Source organism: Poeciliopsis prolifica, unplaced genomic scaffold, assembly GCF_027474105.1.
Source record: "Poeciliopsis prolifica strain line A6 unplaced genomic scaffold, Auburn_PproV2 SCAFFOLD088, whole genome shotgun sequence".
Lineage (NCBI taxonomy): Eukaryota > Metazoa > Chordata > Actinopteri > Cyprinodontiformes > Poeciliidae > Poeciliopsis > Poeciliopsis prolifica.
The window spans coordinates 1,103,987-1,125,183 of NW_026562463.1; the positions used below are offsets into that span (position 1 = coordinate 1,103,987).

General features: G+C 35.9%; 1 protein-coding gene across 1 annotated transcript in view; it reads right to left on the minus strand.

Annotated features, from left to right (window-relative positions):
* Positions 1–4,595: 4,595 nt before the first annotated feature.
* Positions 4,596–21,197, minus strand: part of atrnl1b (attractin-like 1b) — a 62,906-nt gene continuing 46,304 nt past the window's right edge. The window contains exons 26-29 of the mRNA XM_055022642.1: positions 20,753–20,831; positions 11,036–11,143; positions 7,557–7,671; positions 4,596–6,042 (exon numbers count right to left, since the gene is read on the minus strand). Coding sequence (XP_054878617.1) covers positions 5,918–6,042; positions 7,557–7,671; positions 11,036–11,143; positions 20,753–20,831 — 427 coding nt within the window. The 3' untranslated portion in view covers positions 4,596–5,917. The remainder of the gene's footprint in view (positions 6,043–7,556; positions 7,672–11,035; positions 11,144–20,752; positions 20,832–21,197) is intronic.

A 21,197-nucleotide genomic window follows, 5' to 3' on the forward strand; every position in this document is an offset into this window, starting at 1 on the left:
GCATTTCTAAAAATGCAATGTGTCTGTTGTAATTAATGATGTGTGATCTTTGTTGACAACTGAACAGATGGAGAGCATAAGAGGCTTTTTTGAATAGATTTTTGTTTTGATATGGGAAAAAAAGCATTATTTGTAATAATACAGTGCTTTGAGCTTGTTTACATTTTACCAAGTTGCAACCACAAACTTTTACGAACTTTATTGAGATTTTAAGTGACAGACCAACTAAAAGTAGTTTATTAAGTGAGAAGGAAAAGATTTGTGGTTTTAATATTTTTACAAACAAAACTCTGCCAAGCATATCCGGTATTCAGCACAGCACATTTTTCAGATATTTATTTATACAAGATTTTGATAACAATGAATTCCAGTAACATACATTGAAGGTTGCTGTGATAATAAGGTTCTGCAAGGCACAATTATTTTTAAAATATCTAACAATCAAAAGATGAGATAATATTTAATGTTTGTTAAGCATGACGGTATAACAAAACATCTTGGTTTATAGACTCAATAACAAACATATATCAAGGATCACGTCACTCTTCCTCCCTCCTCCCCAAAAAGCCACTTTATCTCACCTTTCCATATAGAAGAAACTCCTGTAAAGCAGGATTATAAGATGGCACCTGGCAGGCACCCTGCTATTGCCACTTAGATCATATCAGTCCCCGTGAGGAGTGACAGAAGCAGACAAGGACGTAACCTGCAGAGGACAGACTCGTCCCTGGACGGGGCGGGCGATGTGTGCTGTCACCTGTTTTGGGAACAGTGATGGAATGCACGATCTGGAGAGAAAGCCAAAGATTTATTGGACGTCTCGCAGAAACAGAAGGACCAAAATGTCCACCTCATGTTCTGCACAAGAAAGAAACAGTCTGTCCATTTTATCAGATGTTGAAGGAAAGTATAAAGTACTCGGTACGTTTTACATGAAGCACACGAAACTGCAGGATAGTAACTGTAAATTATTGCTTTTATATAGTAGATTGTCTGGGAGCTGCAGGAGCAAGACTATAAAATAAACAACATACATTTAAGATTTTTATTGTTAACCGTCTTAAGTCTTGTAGTACTTTTCTTCCACTTCACTGTTATATACTTTGTGTTGATCCAGAACATTTAATTCCAGTAAATTAACCTGAAGTTTGTGGTTGTAATGTGACAAAATGTGAAAAAGGTCAAGAGAAATACATCTGTGAGGTGCTGTGCATTTCTGTAACTTCAAATACCAAAAATTATATAAGATTTATGTTTTTTGTGTACATTTTTGTCATCTTAAACCAGCTAAATTATTAATGGGATTAAGTTATTCGCTTCTGGGCTAATAAATAAATTATAATTTTTCGTTTTTGTCTTAGTTTCTAAAATAAAATTCCTTCTCTAATAACTTCAACACATCAAATTTCATTTAATGTTGTCTTACTTCAGGTGATTGATGCCTTGAGACAATCAGCTGACATTAAGCCCATTGTAAATATTATTGCTCTCCAGATTTATTGTTCCCCTGTCACTGAGCTCTGAGCTCAGTAGGTTTCAACCCTTCCACACCCATAAAACCACTGCAAATCTTCACCGTCTGCACGCTCACCCTTGGCATGGATTAAAGTGGATCTTGATAAAACAGCACAATTACAGCCATGGCACCTCATATCTAATTACTGCAATGCTGACCTCTCCTGCACCGTTTTTCAGCCAGCCAGAACTTCTCTGTGGATTTCAACCTTTTCTATTAGCCAGGAGAGCAGAGGCAATTTCATTTTATTACTTTTGGGGGTTTTTATTGTGTCCAAATGTCAGTGTGTGTCTGACTTTTCACAGTAAACAACTATGAGTTACGTCAAGATACTTTGCTTCACATCTTTTCAAATTTGTCCAATGGACAGAGATAAGAAACATAAGAATTGATTTGATTAAATTGGGATTTTAGAGGAACAAACATTTTTTTTAAGCTCTAGAAAAGATGGATAAAGAAAACCGATTTAAGACGCCAGATAACGACCTTATGAATGTGTTTTTATCTTGACAGTTCATATTATTATTAGCTTGCAAAATGGTAAAAATAAAAAGTGAGATTCTTTTGAAAAATATAAAAAATAGATATCAAAAACGTTTAACTGCCAAAGCACAATAATTTTGCTGGTAGAAAAGAAAAAGAATTTTTGCACATTTTAATTTCATTAAAATGTGCAAAAATTTAGAAATGTCTTGTGGGGACTGATTTAAACTTTTACTATGTTACCTAGAAATCAGCTAAGTAAAATAGTTCCAGTGAAAAGATCCTCAATTATTAAATTACCAGTTTAAATCCTGGCCACTTGGCAACATTTTATTAATATGTAATTAAAAATAAAGTAGCTTTTGAAGAAATAACTCAAATGCTGAGTTGCATAAAACCCCTCAGCTGATACCGTTTCATCAAACTAATTGTTCCCACTTTAAGTCAGGTAGAACTACCAACATTTTTTCCATAAATACCAAAATATGTAAAGATTTTTTTCCTTTCAAAATCAAAATCTACATGCATTTCTTCATCTTTGGTTTTAGCTTTAAAATGAGAACAAGGTCTAATATTTTTTCTAGTCTTCCACAAGCCTCTGATAAGTTTGCTGTAAATTTGGCCCTTTTGGCCCATAGACTAACTTATATTGATCCATGGCTTTTATACTGTTTCTACAATGTTACCACATTCAGCCCACATCTTCATAAGGTTTTTTGCTTTAATTTGGGGGTTAATATACACATTTCACATCAGAACATGTTTCCTTCCTGAACAGTATGATGGCTAGATGTTGCTAAACCTAAATGAAAAAAATAAAAATACTACCACTACTTGGGTAGTTTCTAAACCTTTTAGTCTCCGACTGACGTTTGATGAAGGTCCTCGGATGGAATTTGCTTCCCACAAATCATATTTCTATGCTTTCAAGGTCAGTCCAGACGATATAAAAGGAAACCGTTTGCATGAGAGTCAAAGATAACAAAGTTTGCTAAATACACAGACTGAACCTATTGTGAAGTTAATACTCCAGTCATATTCCGTCTGTATGGTGTGCACTATCATTTAAGGATCTGCTGCTGGTACTGAACCCTCCTCTGGGGCACTAGAAGCTTTTTTCTCCAAGAGCAGCTGCAGCTAATGGGTACAGAATAAGTGAAGATTTCTTAAAGTAGCACTTTGGCCAACTGCCTACATCCTTGCTCAAACACACAGAAATGCCACTGGAAAAAAAAGAGCATGAACAATCTATAGGGAGTTAATACAATGAAGGACAAACCTCTTAACATCACTTTGAGCCTGGAAAAGATGAATGCAATGCGTTCTATACTTCAAAATAAACACTGAAAGCCCCAAGCTAATAAAAGGTAAAATACACGATCTATTCTTGCTACCAACTGTAAAATAACAAAATGTGAAATAGTCCAAGGGGGAAACCAAAAATCTATACATGTTAAATGCAGCAAAAAATATGTCTGTGGTAATTATTTTTTACTTGAATATACAGCAGTACCTAAAAGTTAAGTCTTGAATTTTAGAAATGATTTGGTGAGATCTGGGCTGCAGTAGCGCCTGTTGAGTTTGTGGAAAGGTTCGGGTCTTGCTGGACTGGAAACACAGGAAGGCTAACATTTTTTTTTAATAATATTGTTTGACTGGTATAAATTTAGACAATGCCACACTGCATTGCTGTTGGCTTGTAATTTCGAAACAAATAAATAATAAGGCGAGTCTTCATTGCTTCCCACATGAAAAAAAAGAGAAAAAGCCAATGGAAGAACACAATTGCTGAATAACCCCATATTTGTGCCTTAAACATTTCTCTCCAGAAAACTTGACTCATTTGTAAGGGCAAAATTGATGAAGAAGCAAATAGATGGTCTTCACCTCCCAACCTACAACCAAATGGCTAGCATTTGGTGCTGACCAATTTTATCCTCAAAGTGCCTAAACTGTCCCAACTAGCAGGCAAGAAACTGGGAAAATGATCAGACAGGCAACACTTGCAGATATTTTAAATTATAACAAAGCTAATGTGAAATCAAACCCGACAACAGACCGGAGGCCAGACCTTGAAGCTAGCAGGAGCACAACTTTTTTGGTCAACTCTTTCCTCTTCCAATGTTTGGTCCGCCTCATCTTCAATACCCCTTGCAAAACTAAATGCAACAAGAAAAAAAAAACATAACTTCAACACAGTGAGAAAGATGGAAGAAAGTTTACTGCAAAAAGCTTTTTTGTTCTGATATTTCTTCTTTTAATTTTCTGGCATGTTGTCCATCTTCCCAATACACTGACGATGACTGATATGCAAGTTTGTCATCTGTTTCACAGAACAGCATGAGCCTGATTCCTGTGCAAAGACACGGTTAAAGGATTACTCTACAAACACAAGATAAAAATAAGAAAAAACACATTAGCTGGCATCATGAAATTTATGACTTTTGTGACACAAAGCAGGACAGTTTATAAAGATGCACAAATAGGAAAAAAAGGGTCTGACATTAGAACAAGTGGTTTGAAGTCAATGAGAATGTGCACGAAAACAGGAATCTGTTAAATACAAAAACATAGGAACAGAAAAGCTCCTCACAAGTGTAGCAAACTGATAATTTATTATAGATATAATAGTATCATGTGACAAGGTCTGAAATTAACAAAAGGTTTTCACCAGTTCCATGAAAACCTGACGAAAAACAAAAACAATTGCGCAAGAAGACGCACATTTGTTCTAATGAGACACTGTACAGCTGTGAAACTCCTTCAGATCTTCATGCTCCCATTTGAGCTGATGAAGAGTAAAGGCATTCTTATTATTAGCACAACTCATTGTACTTAAAAGGTGAAATAAAGTTATAGCTTTTTTTTTTCCATATAAAACTTACAAAACAAACTGGTAAACAGCTAGAAGAGCAGGACTTCTCTGGAGCAGCCTCTTGAAACGTCCACCATCCCTATCTCAGTTCAAAAGCGTCAAAACGTCCAAAACGTTTTATTATAAACTACAGTAACTTCAGTGTTTTTTCTGTTTATTGAACAGTGACTACACCGAGAAAAAAAAATTAACATTACATTTTTCCCAGATAAAATGCATCCAACTTGTTCTAGATTTTCATGCCATAATTCAATGACGAATGATTTGTTCGTGGCTCCTTCACGTCTTCACCTGGCATTTCACGAGAAGGGACTCTCGCCTCTGCAGCATTAGTTCATGTATCCCACAGAAAATACAGACTTTAGCTTTTGCTGGGTGGAGGAGTCTTATGCTAACGAACAATTATGCTTAGAAATTGCAGAAAATGCTCAAGTTGTCATGGTTTGCAATGTAATTATGGGCTGTTAAGTTGAGATCTTTTCAAGTCTAAATCATTTACAACAAAAAAAAAAGACAGGGAAATCTGAATGATTTCTCACCCAAATGTACCACTTAATGGTGTGCAAAAGAAAAGTAAAAAATTATACAGGTTGCACATATTGGACATCTACCAGCCATTTTTGATCATATGAGGAAATTTGGTCAACTTGTGACATTCCCAAATGAGCATTTACATTTCCTTCATGCTTTGCAAATAAAAAAAACCTTCATCAGTCATACTTCAATGAGTCTGGATCTGCCATAATTTGTGGAAAATAGGACAGATGTTCGTTAAATGTAGACGGAGCTGTCCGAGCAAAAGTAAAGAAACTAAAGCCCGTTCTGGATCAGTCGCTGCCATGGGTTTCTGATGTCGGCATATTCGGAAATGAGGGACCGTGCTCACGCAAAGTGGGAGCTGTTGTGGTGAATGTTAGCAGCCAAAATAAATCTCCTACAAGTCACTTAGGCAGGTCAAGTCTGTGGAAAGGCTTCCAGTTGTGGGACCTGGAACATGCTGGAATGACGTGGCGGTCGGTCAGAAACAAAACCGCCGGATGGAGTCAGACGCAGGTCCCTTGGTGAGCTGGAGGAAGGGCTTTTCGGTTCTTTAAAGCTTGGGACTTGTCCTTGAAATCTGAGGGCTTCTGTTGCGAGATGTCTACCAACGCACTGGCGACAATCAGTCCTGTAATAAAGGACAACAGAGAGACGAATGAGATTAGATAGAAAGAAATGTATTTATGTTGATCTGCAACTGAAGAAAACCTAAATAAATGGAAAAGGACAGTATGATTTTGTTTATTTGGTCAGAGGAGAAATTTAATTTGCAACTTATCATAAATGTATAAAATGTTGCTCAATTTGAATACAACAATAGCGCTATCTGTAAATATAGCATTTGCTGCTTTGACATTTCCTTTACCAACTATAAAACTTGCCATGTTCAAACTTTTTACAGTTTCTCTTATGATGTGTTCACTATATGAAGGATTAATTTCGTACTCATAGGAAGAAAGCCTGTTTTTCTGTATTTACTGTATTGTCATTTTTTTCCCAGAGCTGTGTTTTAGTGATATGTCTCATCTGGTTGTGGAAAAACAATACAGAATTTATTTAAAACAAAAACTAAAAACAGTATTTGTAATAGGTGGAATTAAAAAAAATTGTAGTGCAGAGCCTGTGTAGAAGGTTGCAGACTCCTGCTTTGGACCAAAAAGCAACAGACTTTGTCCTTCCACTCAACATTCCAATAATGTGTTTGGATATCTAAGATGACCTTTGGCTCCTTTACTAACTGCCAAATCAGCAGTCTTTCATATGACAGCATATTCATAATAACTTACTTCTCAATTGATGGATCAATTAATAATTATTTCCGATTTTTCTGTCCTCTTTTATTCACTGGTACTGTTATTTTACTGTTTTCTAGTGTTTTATCATCAAGATTTTTTTTATTGGTTTGAAAATATGTTTTACAAAGGAGAAAAGAAATACGACTAATTTAGCAAAAATAATTCCTCTTGATACAGTTCTCTTTTGTGAAGGGCAAGCTGACACCAAATTTCATCAAAGATAAAAGGCTTTGCAAAAATATTTCAGCAAAAACAGTCGACGATGGGCAAAAAAGGATAAAGCAGCTTTTTTTATGAGGGCACATTTGACAACTGCTGCCAAGCCTGACAAGATGCACTGCAGCAATGCTGACAAGCAAATTAGAGCAAGAACTGAAATAAAACACAATCTGAGTGCTGACAATCTAATATTTACTCTGTCAGTGAGGTCATCTACAATTTAAGAATGTGTTTTCTCATAAGGCATCTTTTATAACTGAGTGGTAATGTTTTTGTTTTTACTCAGATGACTCCAGCATCTGGTCAACAATATCTATTTGGCAAGAACAAATAAAAAGCTTGACCAATCTTCCAAGTAAATCCTTTCCCTCTCTCTCTGGCAGGAAATAGCTCATAATTCATTTGTTAGTGCCTCAATTAAAGAGTGAAACAATGTTGCTTCAGGCTGAACTCATTCCCAGTTTGCTTGTCAACAGGTGTAGTACATGAAACACATTTAACTTCTCTATGTTGGATAATTATCCACTTTGATGATTATGACTGTGGTCTTAATTCACATCGCATTCTCTGGGGCTTATGTAAGCGATTTCAGAGAAATGGGATTCGCATGTCAGAGTGAGTTGCTTACCTGACTGTCCAGGTGGAGGCAGGTCAGAAAGTCCAGACGGGAGACGCATGAGGACAGTGAGCACAGCAGCCTTCCCTCCAAAACATGGCTCCATTGCAACTGGTTTTGGCGCACCCTTAAAAACAACAAAAGACACAAATTAACAGAATTTCAGTACTAATCAAGATTTTGTTTTTCTAAATCCGATAATATGGGTAAAACCAAAAACATTTAGTATTTTTGTTCTCGACAGACAGCATCAATAATTGCAATAATGCATTAACAAACAGCTTTCTCTGGTGGATAATACACCCTCGCTTTACCAACTAAGCTGAAATCAATGTTCTTTTCTGCTCTGGTTCAAGTCAAGTGATGCTTTATTTATTTTTTTAAAGGAACCAGCTGACCAAAAGTCACTCATGTCATCTGATGGAGCTGCTGCATTTAAGTCAAGACGCCCTCCTCCTGAGACAAATGGTTTGATTGGTCACACAACAAAAACACTTGTGTCCCTGTCAGACAGTCAGAGTGCCGAGGCGATGACCTACCCCTCAGACGTAATGGCCAGAACTGCTCGTATCAAGCGTGAAAAACATGTCATCCTGATAATGAATGTCAAGGGTTTCACAGCATGCTTTGGATGAAAGGACAGAAATTGTTGAGAAACGATGCGTCTCCGAATAGAAATGCATTTTTTTCCCGCTTTCTCAGCGTGGTGGTGTTTAAAGTAGAAACAGCAAAGTCAGAGTGAAAATAATAATAACTTTTAAGTCCCTATGAGTACTGACATTTTTAAGAAGATTCTTGTGACATTTGTGTCGACAGCCAGATCTTTAGATAATCCAGAGATAAAAGTTGAGAATAAAAGCTAATAAAAAAAGAAATAATTACTATCTGAATTCTTGTCTTTTAATTTCTAGTAAAAGACATACTGCACTTTTGTATCCACCAGACAATTTTAAATGCCATAATCTCAGAAGAACTGCAAGTTTTATCATTTGTTTTTGTCTTTTTAGAGCACAAAATGCAAAATGTTGATCTTTAATAATTTTGATATTTAACAGATCATTACTGCATTGCACATATATTTGTACAGCTAAAAAAAAAAACCCTTAGTGCAAGTCCAATAGGATTTTGAGGATGAACAGCTGTAGTGCTATTTAGTATTTTCAAAATATGAACAGTTGTAAATTTAAGTCAGTTTCCTTTTACTCATACAACCAGTCTTCTTTCTACCACCAATGTGTAAAACATTTTGGTTAGTGAGAATTCTAAGATTATTCAAAGTCTATTTAGATATTTTGCATTTGTAACACGGTCATTCATAACTCCAAAACTCATAAACACTGAAGCACAAACATGCTAATACATGCAAACACACAACTAAACAGTGAGATGAGACCTGGCAGTCTTTCCAGGACTGACAGGTCTCATCAATCAAACTAGCTGTTCATTACTGGTTCCATATGTCGAGTGCCTGCCATTTTGGTCTGCAGTTTGCAGGCCTGAGTCTCTGTCCAGCAGCTGCTGACATCTTGGTCACTAAAAGCGGAGCCCGACTTGGACGTTTAAGCCAAGCAAATGGAAAAAATGGGCAAAAAGGTTGCTGGGATCGTCTCAAACCAGTTGGAAAAGTAGAGATGCTGATGATATATGTGGAGAGATTAGCGCTTGTGGTTCAGTCATACTGGACCTAAATGTTTCAGTAAGTCAGAAACTTTCTGAGAGACTAACATGGTGAGAAATTTTTTCTTGATTGTGTTTTCAACCCATATTCATCTGAAGAAGCAAAATTTAGTAGATAACGCTGAAACAGAGTAGGCGAAATAAAGCCAGTGTCCTCTATGTCATCAAAAAATATTTGCAACAATTAAATGGAAGCAGATGTTGACTTATTAGTTGACACAGAGCAGAATTAGGTTGTTTTGAGAGTTCCCCTCCAGATCATCAATCATCTAATATATCTGTAAGTCATCCAAAAGTCCAATTGAATATTTCAAAATGTGTAAACATTCAACTTTAAATATATTTCTAAAAGACAAAAAAACATGTTAGTTCAAAAGTCACATGAGTTTTGGGATCAATACTTCAACTTTAATGAAAGAAAGAACATATTCTGATGTCTAATTCTTTATTAAGGTTGCAAGCTGTGGAGCTGCTACAACAAATGCATTCCAGTTTACCGCTGCAAATAATGTTTTGGCTTTGCCGTTGGATCAAAATGTCATAAAAATAAATAAATAAATAAATGAAAAATGTTGACATAAACTGAATATTTGTCACAGAATATTTCCTGTTAGCTTTACACAGCTCAGAAAATGTCACTTTGGTGCAAAGGAACACAAAAAGTCCTATGTGATCATAAATCACCAGAGAACAGCAAACTCATACTTTTACATTCTGCCTTCTGTGTTCCTCAAAATTAAGCCATAAAATAAAATGTTAATGAAGTCAGAATCGTCTCTGTCGTAATACTATGAGGAGCATTATTGTGTAAACTCCTTGTTTTGCTAGTAAATAGGTGTGGATTTTTCAAGATTTAAGCATAAAACCTACATCGATTTTGTTTTTCCTAAATGCTCTCTCGTGTCTGGTATATGCCAGTTAATGTGCCTCACAAAAAACACTTGAGATATTTATGAGAAGGTTAGAATAGATCAAACACCATATAGACCTACATTAGAGTGACAAGTATGCAATTAAAAGTACACTTTAATCAAGAAAAACAGGCCGTTTCTAGCCGTGTTCTGATCCAGACGGCATGATGCACTCACAGAGCCGAGAAGCATTGTTTTTCCTCCTCTTTTTCGCTTTACATTGCCCTTCAAAACACCATAATGCTGTGTGAGTACCACTCAGCAGAACGCTCTGCGCTAATGTGTTGCCTCTTTGCAGGTTGCCACAGTGATTTTATTCCTTGCAGGAGCAGGTGACACAGAGCCCGAACCAGGCTGAGAAATCACCACTGGTCTCTCAGATCTTATTTTGGGGACGTATCTCTTCATCTTGCTTTAACCAAGCAATATAGCATGCAGCCTGGAGCCCTATACTGAACTTGGAGCCAGACATTCCCATTTGTTTGAGAAGTATGAACAAAACAGGACTGACTGGACTGGACTGGTTTAATTCTAAGAAGTATATAAGAGAGAAAGCGACAGTAAAAAAATTAATAGAGACCAATTTTAGTGAACCAAGGCAAAAAAAGAAAAAAATTGAAGCAGTTTGAATACCTCAAAGAAATTATCACTGATTTCTTTTTGACATGACAAGTAGAAAAAAATGATTTGGATGACTTCATCATAATAGCTTTTAATTAAATAGAATTAAAGTAATAACATATTTTCTATCTCTTTAAAAAAAAAAAAAGAAGCAATCAAGAAGTCAAGGTTGTATAAGCTGAAAGAATAGTGTTGCTATTTCTACAGTTTGTATTTTGTAAATCGAAGTAAAAAAAGAACACACAATAAAAATGTTGCATGAAATGTGGGCTTTAGACTCACATCAACCAAAGGCTGCAGGACTTCTGTTAGCTCTCCTCTGGCATCCAGCGAAACGGCGACGGATGCAAATGGACGACTGGCCATCTGCTGGCGCTCTCTCATCAGCTGCTGTAGAAACAAACAGATGAAACGTGAACAAAACACAGTAAACATGATATTAAACATTTAACACATGTTCGCTGCCATTAATACAAACACTTCACCAGAGTTATAACACCGGTGCAACATTAGTATGATCGTTTAACAATTTTTCTCCAAAGGCTTCAAGTTAAGATGAAAAACTCTTTTCCAATTAGCGAAGCAAGATCACTGTTAATTGTTTTGTGTTTGTTTTGTAGAATTTAAAAGTAAAACAGATGGATACGAGAAAAACAAACATTTATGCACAAAATTAATTTGCTTGGCAGCTGCTTCTCCTGGAGGAGAAATGAAGGATTCCTACACAGTCTGGAAAAGCATAGGAAATGAAAATATGAGTTTGGAAAATTATTCCTATTTTCACACTATTGTTTTTGTCTAAATGTTGAATCTATCCATCCATCTTGTGTTCTCTAGTTCTTTCCTAGAATCCTTCTTTCCTTATTTTCTAAATCTTTCCTCCCTTGTCACCTTTATTGCTTTCTTGTGTCCCATCTTCTTTCCTTGCATTTTCTCTTTTGCATGTTACTTACGGTATGTTGCTTCTTTCTCTCCTTCCTTCCCAGTGCGCTACCTTCATTCCTTATGTTGTTACCTACATTTCTTCCTTCTATGTACCTGACTTCTCTTCATCTATCTCTAATTTTTTTGTGTTAATCAAAATTTTGATCAAAATAATCAGTCATTCATTCTTTCTCTATCTTGTGTTCAAAGTACAAAGGAAATCTGATGGCCTTCACAGATTCTCGATCTGAATAAATCCTTCGACGGATTTAAAATGAGTTGTGCAATTAAGGTGGCAAAAACCTCAACAGGAGAAAAATTATATATGAAAATCACATGAAAAAGCAGAAGAAAATAGAAAACAAAAATTTTCAACAAAACTCTGCCTTGAAATTTTTTTTAAATTGCCTGGTTTCACACAATATTAACAATACCAATCATTCTCACCAAAATTCTTCCAAACTCCCAAACTTTAGTAGCTACTAAAATTCAAAAGGGACATTAATAAATATGTACTTTTTTTAACCCTCTCAACACACTCAACATATAAAATTAAAACTGAGTAATAACTGATTGGTTAATGAGTCAACAACTACAGGAGAACTGTGATAAGGTATTTGGATCACATGGAGAGGAGACATGAATTCTGTAGATTGAGCAGAAAATGCATTTTTTCCCCCCAACTAATCAATACTGTACAACTAATGCCACACTATCATCAGGAACGCACCGTCTGATCAATATCTAAACAGGCGCCAAGGACATGACTGATTGGTATTGGGTTTGAGATGAGCTTAAGTGTGGCACATTAAGATCTAATTGTATTTCAGATCACAAAAACCCTTTAGTAGGTTTTTTTTTATGATGATTCTCATTCATGGTGCTTCTTCTGGACCTCTCCAAGTATCATGAAGTCCAGCAAACAATTACATTTCAAAGATGAGTAAAGTGAAATTGTACAAAAAAGCGTAACTCTGGAACTATTTTTCCTAAGCAAATGATCAAAAACAGATGCACATTTCATCATATTTTAAGATAACAGATTGCATTCAAACTGGATCTAATCAAAGACCATATAAATGCATTGAATCCTTTGATTGCATATTTATCTACCTAATTTTAACCTCCTTAGCTCTACTCTATAGAGCTAACATAATGCTGAAATTTTCTTAAAATGCGCATTGTTTCCTTGAGGTAAAGTGAAATCTGAAAATGTGGTTAAAAAGCTGAAAGTATCACCACCTACTGTGATGGATTGTGACAGGAAAGTGCTACACATTAATCGTTTTTGCACTTATTTTTTTCTGTAGACAATTCAAATTAATGGCCTACAAATAATGGGTCAACATAAACATTATCTGGTGCCTAAATTAAATTGAAAAAGTCTGATTTAAAACATTTTTCTAGGTTATAAAAAAGGACAAACTGACCTGAAAAATGTGGGGATTCTGTCTAGACAATATTGAAAATATAATATGGGAAACATGTCAGTATTATCAATAAATTTTGCACGGTTAATAGTGATTTATATTTACCATTTCAAACCTTAGATGTTCCTCAGAAATAATACATTCTGTTGGAAAGTTGTGACTCAAAAAGTTTTTCGTGAAGTTTCCCAGACTCAGTATAAATAATAGATCAACTTTAATAAGAATGTGCTTTTTAGGCTCTGTGGTGTCTTATGGTCTCATTCCTGAACACAATGTTCTCCTTGAGGTTGGACTGACCCTGACAATTCTTGTCTCTGGACCCCCAACCTTTAACACGGAGCATAATTTAGTATTCATTGGTCTGGCTGTTAATTAGCAAAAAATATTAAGAGGTCTAGAGAGGTTGACAAGTGAAAAATGAACAAGTGAGAAAGTGACCACTTGAATCAGTGTCTAGGTGTTTATCAAAGACAAATGGCAAAAAGACAAAGTCAGGCTATTATAATGACTCTTTGCAATTCTTCAGTAGCAGCCATAAGTTAGACAGCTTAAGTCATTTTTGGTTTTATATTAAAATACAGATCTGTACTGAAACATTTTAACTCAAAAATACTTTGTTGATCCCAAAGACAAATTAAATGATTAAGAATTCCAAATGCGAACAAAAGCATCACAACCTCAAATATTTTTATGTGTGTTACATTTCTATGCAAAACACCTAAGTTCTTTAGAAATAACTTCTGATGGCTTAAGGGTCTCACATATTTCCTTTGAAGTTTCAAAATCAACTGTCATTGATGGGGATGCTTGAGGAAAATTGTGTCATTTTGTACGCAGAGAGGCAACTACTTACCCAACTTGGGTCTACTATTTCGACAGAGCTCTGTGCAAAGTGTCGTGTGATTGGGTGTGATTGATCAGATGGTTGTTGCCATGTTTTATGCAGAAATGAGCTCAGGCAACCATGTGGATGTTTTGTTTAAACTAGACAGCTTCCAATGTGTGGTTTTTGTATCCAAAGGAGACATGAGAGCAAATAAAAATTACCGAGTTAGTTTTAGTTTATCATGCAATCAATTGATTTAGTGTTTATTTTGGCAGGCCTAAGTAAAAACAATTGGCTAAAACTAATGGATAGAAATCAAGACATTGTTGAACACTGAGAAAGCCATCTGCAGAAAATTGTGGCTCTTTCTCCATGACTGTTTTGTAAAATAAATAAAAAAAACTCCAAATGCGGACGTCCCACTGCCATGTGACTGTGTGTGAACTGTTCAGTTTCGGATGAATGTGATATACGTTACCCTCCAAGTATGGGGTGTGAATGACTATCAAATGACCTTTTTTGTGATTATATAGACTTTAATGTAACATTTAGTTAAAAATGTTATAAGTAAAAATACTTTATTGGTCTTATGCACTTTTAGAATTTGAAGAGTGTTGGATTTTCATTCCAGTACAGGTTAAAATCCTCCAAATAACTGAAAGAAAACGTTGAAATACTATTTTCGTGTGCTGAATCTATAAGAGTTGAACTTTCTAAAAGGAGTCAATGAAATAAATATTTTTACTAATATTCTGGTTTATTTAGATGCACCTATATCTTAAATGTTAAGCCTTAACTTAATCTAATGTGCCAAAAAAAAAGAATTAAAGCATTTCAGAGACCCCACTCAGTGCCGTGGAAACGTATTGGTACATGGTGAATAAGTGGAAAGTGGCACTGCTTTGTTCAATCTGAAAACCTTCCCTCGGGGAGGCAGTGAAAAAAATAACAGCACCCACATGAAATTGACATTGATCACCTGATTGATTTTTCCTTTTTTAAACTTTATATCTGATGCCCGATGTTAAATTGTTGTACATCTCTGCCATTAAACATCAAACCGACAATACAAAACCAATAGATTTGAGCTGCTGGGTCACAATGGGTCAAAATGAAAAATGTTGCCCTTTTCAAAAAAGATAAACGCAGGATGGGGGGGCCCAGAGAGGTTGTTCCAAAACAAGAAAACAGCTCAAGGCTTATTACGGTTTCCAGCACAAAAAGCTTCAAATCCAACAACATTCATCCTAAATGTCAGATAGCAGTAATGTTATTTATCATGTTGCAGAATTCATTTTAACGCAGCAAAGCACAAGATGGGAGCAAGAGCAAAGTCTAGCACCTGCCATCAGAAATGTGCCAAGAAAGCAGCGGTTAAAAAGGGCCAGCACAATACCTGAGAGACTGGAAATGAATGCTAAGTTAACGACAAAAGGCAAGGCTAAACTCTGTAAAACCAATTAACGTTTATGCAATGACAGACTGATTTTGTCTAGAGTACAAGCTGGAGCCATTCACAATTTTGATAAGGGTGGGCTTGCAGTGCATTGCTATGCAACTTGATTAATTTGGCAAGTGAGGGCATGAATTATCTGTCGAGTGAATACAACATTTTGTTCCCTTCATTGGACTGTATGAAGGGGTGGGTGTCATCCCGCCTCTGAGCGCATTTCGCACCAATGCAGGTCACTCTGTCCCTTTCAAAGATCACCGGTTATACCCACAGGCTGGCTCCTTTAAAGTCAAACAATACATAAACATGCAGTCAAATGTACATACACCATTGCTTTCCTCATAGTAAATATGTTGGTGGCAATTTACACCCTGCATGTGGTCGCTTCTTGGACAGTCTGAACACATACTGTTATTAATGGACTAAAGATAACCAGATGAAGATATCCAGTGGTGTCCTGCCACACTTTGCAAAGCTGATATGTCGCTGGAAAGGGGTTGGGCTAAGATATCAAATTCAGGAACAGAATATTAATTAATGGACCCAATTTCAATTGAAAGCGAGGGGCTAAATAGTGAAACAAAACATTTTCAAGGGTAACTTCTGAAGGATCCAAAAAGGTGCTAAATTATTTTGCACTTAAATGTTAATCTTGACAAATAACAACGAGTGATCTAACTTGACACTCAGAAAGGATTAGGAGGGAGATGATTTGAGACCTAATTGTCCTCAGGGGGACATTCAAGCCTGAACTAAAGCAAACACATAAGTAACAAAAATACCTGGATTTGAAGATTTGGGAGTGAAGAGTTTAGACTAGGTGGTTTGTGAAAAAGTATTTTTGGACTAACAGATTTCTTCTGTTTTTGGTGCTTTTATTTTCTTATTTTTCTGACACAGTTAAGACCAAAATTATTCATTCCCAAGTAATCTTTTCACTTGATGAACACCGTTCTTCTGATTAGAAAAAAGAAGACCGGAGAAGAAAACTATGGGACAAAAATGTTCTAAAGATTTCAGCCACAAGAAAACAGTTTCTATGTTCAACTTACAATATATTGATAAGATTTAAAGTAAATGACTCATTTCCATTGCAGATTACGAGTGTCTGAAAAATGCATCCCACTCAGTGCCGTGGAAATGTATGGGTAAATTAACATGAACTCTACCAGATGGCATGGCGGGCAAAGAGGAACGAAAGGACTCCAGTTGAGAAGATAAAAAAGGCGCAAGTATTGACCCCTGAGGCCTCCCACAAGTAAAAAAAGGTGAAAGAGACACAACAAAACCAAGCAACTAAAAATAAAACCACTTAAGAACTATACAGGATACCAACAGAGATGCAAAGACACTTATCAAGTAGAACTGGGGATTTAACAGAGAGCAAGTATTCAAAATATTTAAGATGGGGACAAACAACATGGTGTTTCTGGGGCTTTCAATTCAGGCTTTGAAAGCCCCAGAAATCCAACTAACAATAAAGAAACATCAAGTCCTCTATTAAGACAACCAAAAGGACACAGCAATCCTGAAAGTCATGCTTTTGTAATAATTCTCCACCGATGCATTGATGAGACTATATTAAGTAAACAATAAAGCCTTCGAAAATATAAACGCATCAACACTGAGCGTCACAGTTGATGTTTAAAGGTCTGTCTTCGCATGTGTGTAAAAGACAGAGGAGCTGCATTAGATAAATCCATGTTTGTGTGTGTAACATCTTTGCAGTTCTCTCTTATGAAATGTCAGCACACCCCTCCTTTCTCTTTTCCCCCACAGGTAGCGTCAAAGAGGTCAGCCTTTGTCCTCCTATGTGGCATTTAGAGCTGTTGTGTCTTCCTCCCTGTGGTCCCTGCTTAAAATCCAAGTCCCATCACTTAACTTCAACCAAAATTATCCAAATTAACTGGCGCACCTCTGTTATCATGTCCCTTTAAAAAAATAAAATAAAGCCCTTATCTAATTATTGTTGTGGTGTGGAGGACATCCGGCTCTTTGGAGATAAAAGGTAATTCAAGGAATTGCTGTGTGGTTTCATAAAAGCCTTCAAAATTGTCTTTTATTCACAGCCAATTTTCAGAAACAAAATGTGAAATGACTGCTTGCTTAACTAGAGATCTTTCTAATAAGAATATTACAGGAAAAAAACCCAAAAGAAAATGTGCTTCAAATTCAAGTCAAACACAATCCATAATTACAAACACCTTCAGTCAGTTAAAAAAACATTTCATCAGATGCCCAAATGCCCCATAGCTTCATCACAGTTTCATTATCAGCCCAGCCATTTCTGAAAGCCTCATTAAAACTCATTCATTCCATGTCCTTATAGAAGATGAGGGCTCAAATGGCCCCAGGACGAAACTTTCCATCCCTCATTTCACCAAGACCCATAAATACGAAGACAGTGAAGAAGAATCAGGGAACCATTTAGTTTACAAGTAAAACAAAACTGTCAAGGCTCAATCGACTCATTTATAAACTACGTGGGAATCACCTTCAGCTCATCTATATGTCCGAGTAAGCAGACAAACTGTGCATTCATTTCACTGTAAGCAATTAAACAACAAGCAGATGGCCTGGTTAGCACTAAAACCTCCTCAGATTGACCATCTATTAAATGGACCCTAAAGGGTCCTGAAAGAATCTCTATAAGTGATTTTACAGATTCTTGTATTACGGAAGAGTGGCTTTAAAGATTGCAACACGTGAAGTAGTTGAAAATCTATTTGCAAAGCGAAAGTACAACGTGAGCGGTGAAGGGCATCCTCTAGGCTGCAACAGCTATGAGGAAAAGGTTACCAACACAGATTCTGAATACAATGTTTCTTTAAAAGTAGGCCAACTGAAAATGCCACACCAGAGCTGTAGAAAGCTGTGTGTCTTAGTAAAGTGTTGATGTCAAGGATACAGCTAAGACCAAATTATTCAGATCCCTGGCTCATTTAGACATAAAGTGGTATTTTACTTTTCCCAACATGTCTCTTACGATTAACGTTCTTAGCATTCGAAGGTTAATATGGTAGAGGGTCAATGTGGGAAACTAAAGATTAGGGTGATGGAAAAGAGACCTTACAACCTCTGAGACATTGAACAAAAAACACTTGATTGCTAAGAATTATGTTTTTAGATGTGATATTCTTAAATCAAATTTAGCAAACTCAACCAAAATAAAAATTCAACATTTTTGAAAAACTATAATATGTTTTATTATCCTATTTCATCGGGGAAAATATGGTCTGATTTAAATTCAGACATTAACCATATATGTCTAAATTATGTAAGTAGAGGATTTTTACCAGTAAATATTTTCTATGATCAAACTAAAATCAAAGAAATTTCAGGAATGCTTAAAAAGCTTTCCCAAACTATCACTGCAAGGATAAACTGAAGTTTTGCAACTGTACAAAAAACATTTTCCTCTGAAGAATAAAAATTGTAATGAGAAACAAAAAAGAAGTTATGGTTGATTTAATCCTGATCTAACCAGTTCCAGAGTGATGAGTCCATCTGGGTAAAGAAAAGCTCAAGACGAGGTGTTGAACTCAAAATTAAAAAACTTTTTCTATCAATGTCTCTTTTTCTTACCTCACTGGAAGATGAAAATTCCACAATTCATTGGTCTTAAATTGTGAATGAAGAGTTCAGGGAGCATTAGAGACCATTTTCACACATGGATTCTTCCCCACAAAATCCAGAATTTAATCACTTTTAAAAACCTTTGGCTGTCACTGTAGAGAACTTTATGAAGAAGTTCAACTGAACTGTTTACAAGGCCAACTTTCTGACAAAAGATGTATCTAAATCTGTCATTATGGTGCAACAAAAAAGGGCATAATCAAACGCATTGACATTTTCTTTGACCCAGTAAAGTAAATTGGTTTTTTTGGTCAAGAACAGATCACAGACATGTCCAAAGCAGACACAAAAATAGTGACCATCTGCTGTCATTAAATTTTATTGACTTTAATTTTTTTGGACAGGCATGAGTCAGAGACACAGCAGTAATCATTTTTGTTTATTTTCAATAAATCAATTAGGGGGATATGAAATTCTGATTCGCTAATTATTAATGTCATTCCCAAAGTGGAAATGAATTGTGAGAGCTTCATTAACAGACTACAGGTCATGCAGAGAGATCAAAATTAAATTCCTGCTGTTAAATACCCAACAGCACCCAGGATAATAGCAGATTCAACCCCAAAGAGATGGAAATTACCATCAGTTCAGAAGCAGGAATTTTTTCCAATGCAGTTTTAGATTGAGAGCAGCAAGGTGAATTAGCATTTTTCCTCTCCTTCATATTCAGAACAGAATTCTTATGCCCTACTTTTATAATTTCCACTGCCAATCACCACATCTTTCACATCTTTTCATCCAAATCCTTTTCATTCCACCACTGAATATTAATCATTAATATTTCGGCTTCTTTTTCACCCCTACTGTCTGCTTGGTTCCCATTCCTTTCCACAAAATGTAAACCCACACTAGCCTTGAATAATTATCCACTTTCAATGAAATTATTTGACATCATAATTGATCCAATTGTAGAGCACAAGATTTTGCTGGCAGCTAATCAAAACTTTCTTTAGCAGTGGTCAAAGGCTTTTAATGAGATGTAAGGCCTTTTTAAGACTCAATTGTCCTGGCAGACTAAAACACATGGCTAAAACCATGCTCGCCTCTTTGCTTTAAATATGTTTCAAATCCCAAATGTTAATATCAAACATTTAAGTCTACTTTTTCAATACGGTCGCCATGCATTATGGGTTAACATGGGATACTGGCAAACCTGAATGAATTACACCAGTTCATTTGGAGGAACACAGCAAAATTTTAGCAACTCATGATGAGGATCTTGTGGGAAAACATACATCAAATCTGATCCAAATCATATATTTAAAAGGCAATGCTGCCAAATACCAATAAAACTTCCTAAACATGATGAAAGTTTGTAAAGTTTTTCCTGAAAATGATTTTGCAAATGGAAATATTTTTGGGATCTCACCTAAAACAAGGAGTTCAGTCTGATTTCATGTGGGTCAATAAAAAAAAGTCAGGCTGTTGGCTCAAAAGGGTAAAATTTGTATTATAATATCAACTTTCCAAAAAAAAAGGGGTAGATGAAAAAGATGTCAATTTTAACATTCGTACTATGTCAACTTTAGCTACGATTCCTCACATATTCAGTTCAGCATCCGACTTAAACATAAACGGCCAAGACTGCCAAACACATTTGATAAACTCAGATGGAAAAATACAAATAATTTTAAAATGACTAATATGCAGACTTGCATTCACTCACACGAATTTCATAGAAGTGCCTTAAAGGTAATTACTCAGTTCTGCTTTAAACGTCATGGACTTACTTCTCTGCGTCGTGACGCCCAGCAGGTCTGTTTGATCTTCCACACCACTGCTGCCACCAGGAGCAGAGAGAGAAAGCAACTGGGATGAAAAAAAAGAAGAAAAGACGAGCAGGATTACAACTGAATCAAAATATGTCTCCTTTAACTTATTTAGCCATTTTTCACATAGAAAACTTGGATCCATAATGAAGCAGACTGTAGCTATTGGATGTTTGTTTTTGAACTTCTACCCTTACAGGAGATTTCTTTATGCATTTTTACTGATCAGAAAATGACATGTTAATGAAAGCATGTCATTAACAATATCTGAAAGGAACATAAGGCAAATCCAAATCTGTAAAAATTTACTTTTAACTCTGAGAAACACAATTGGGCAAAATGATTTGAGGAGGTAGAACTTTAAAATATCGTTAGACTGAAATATTTTGGCCGATTACTTCGATTA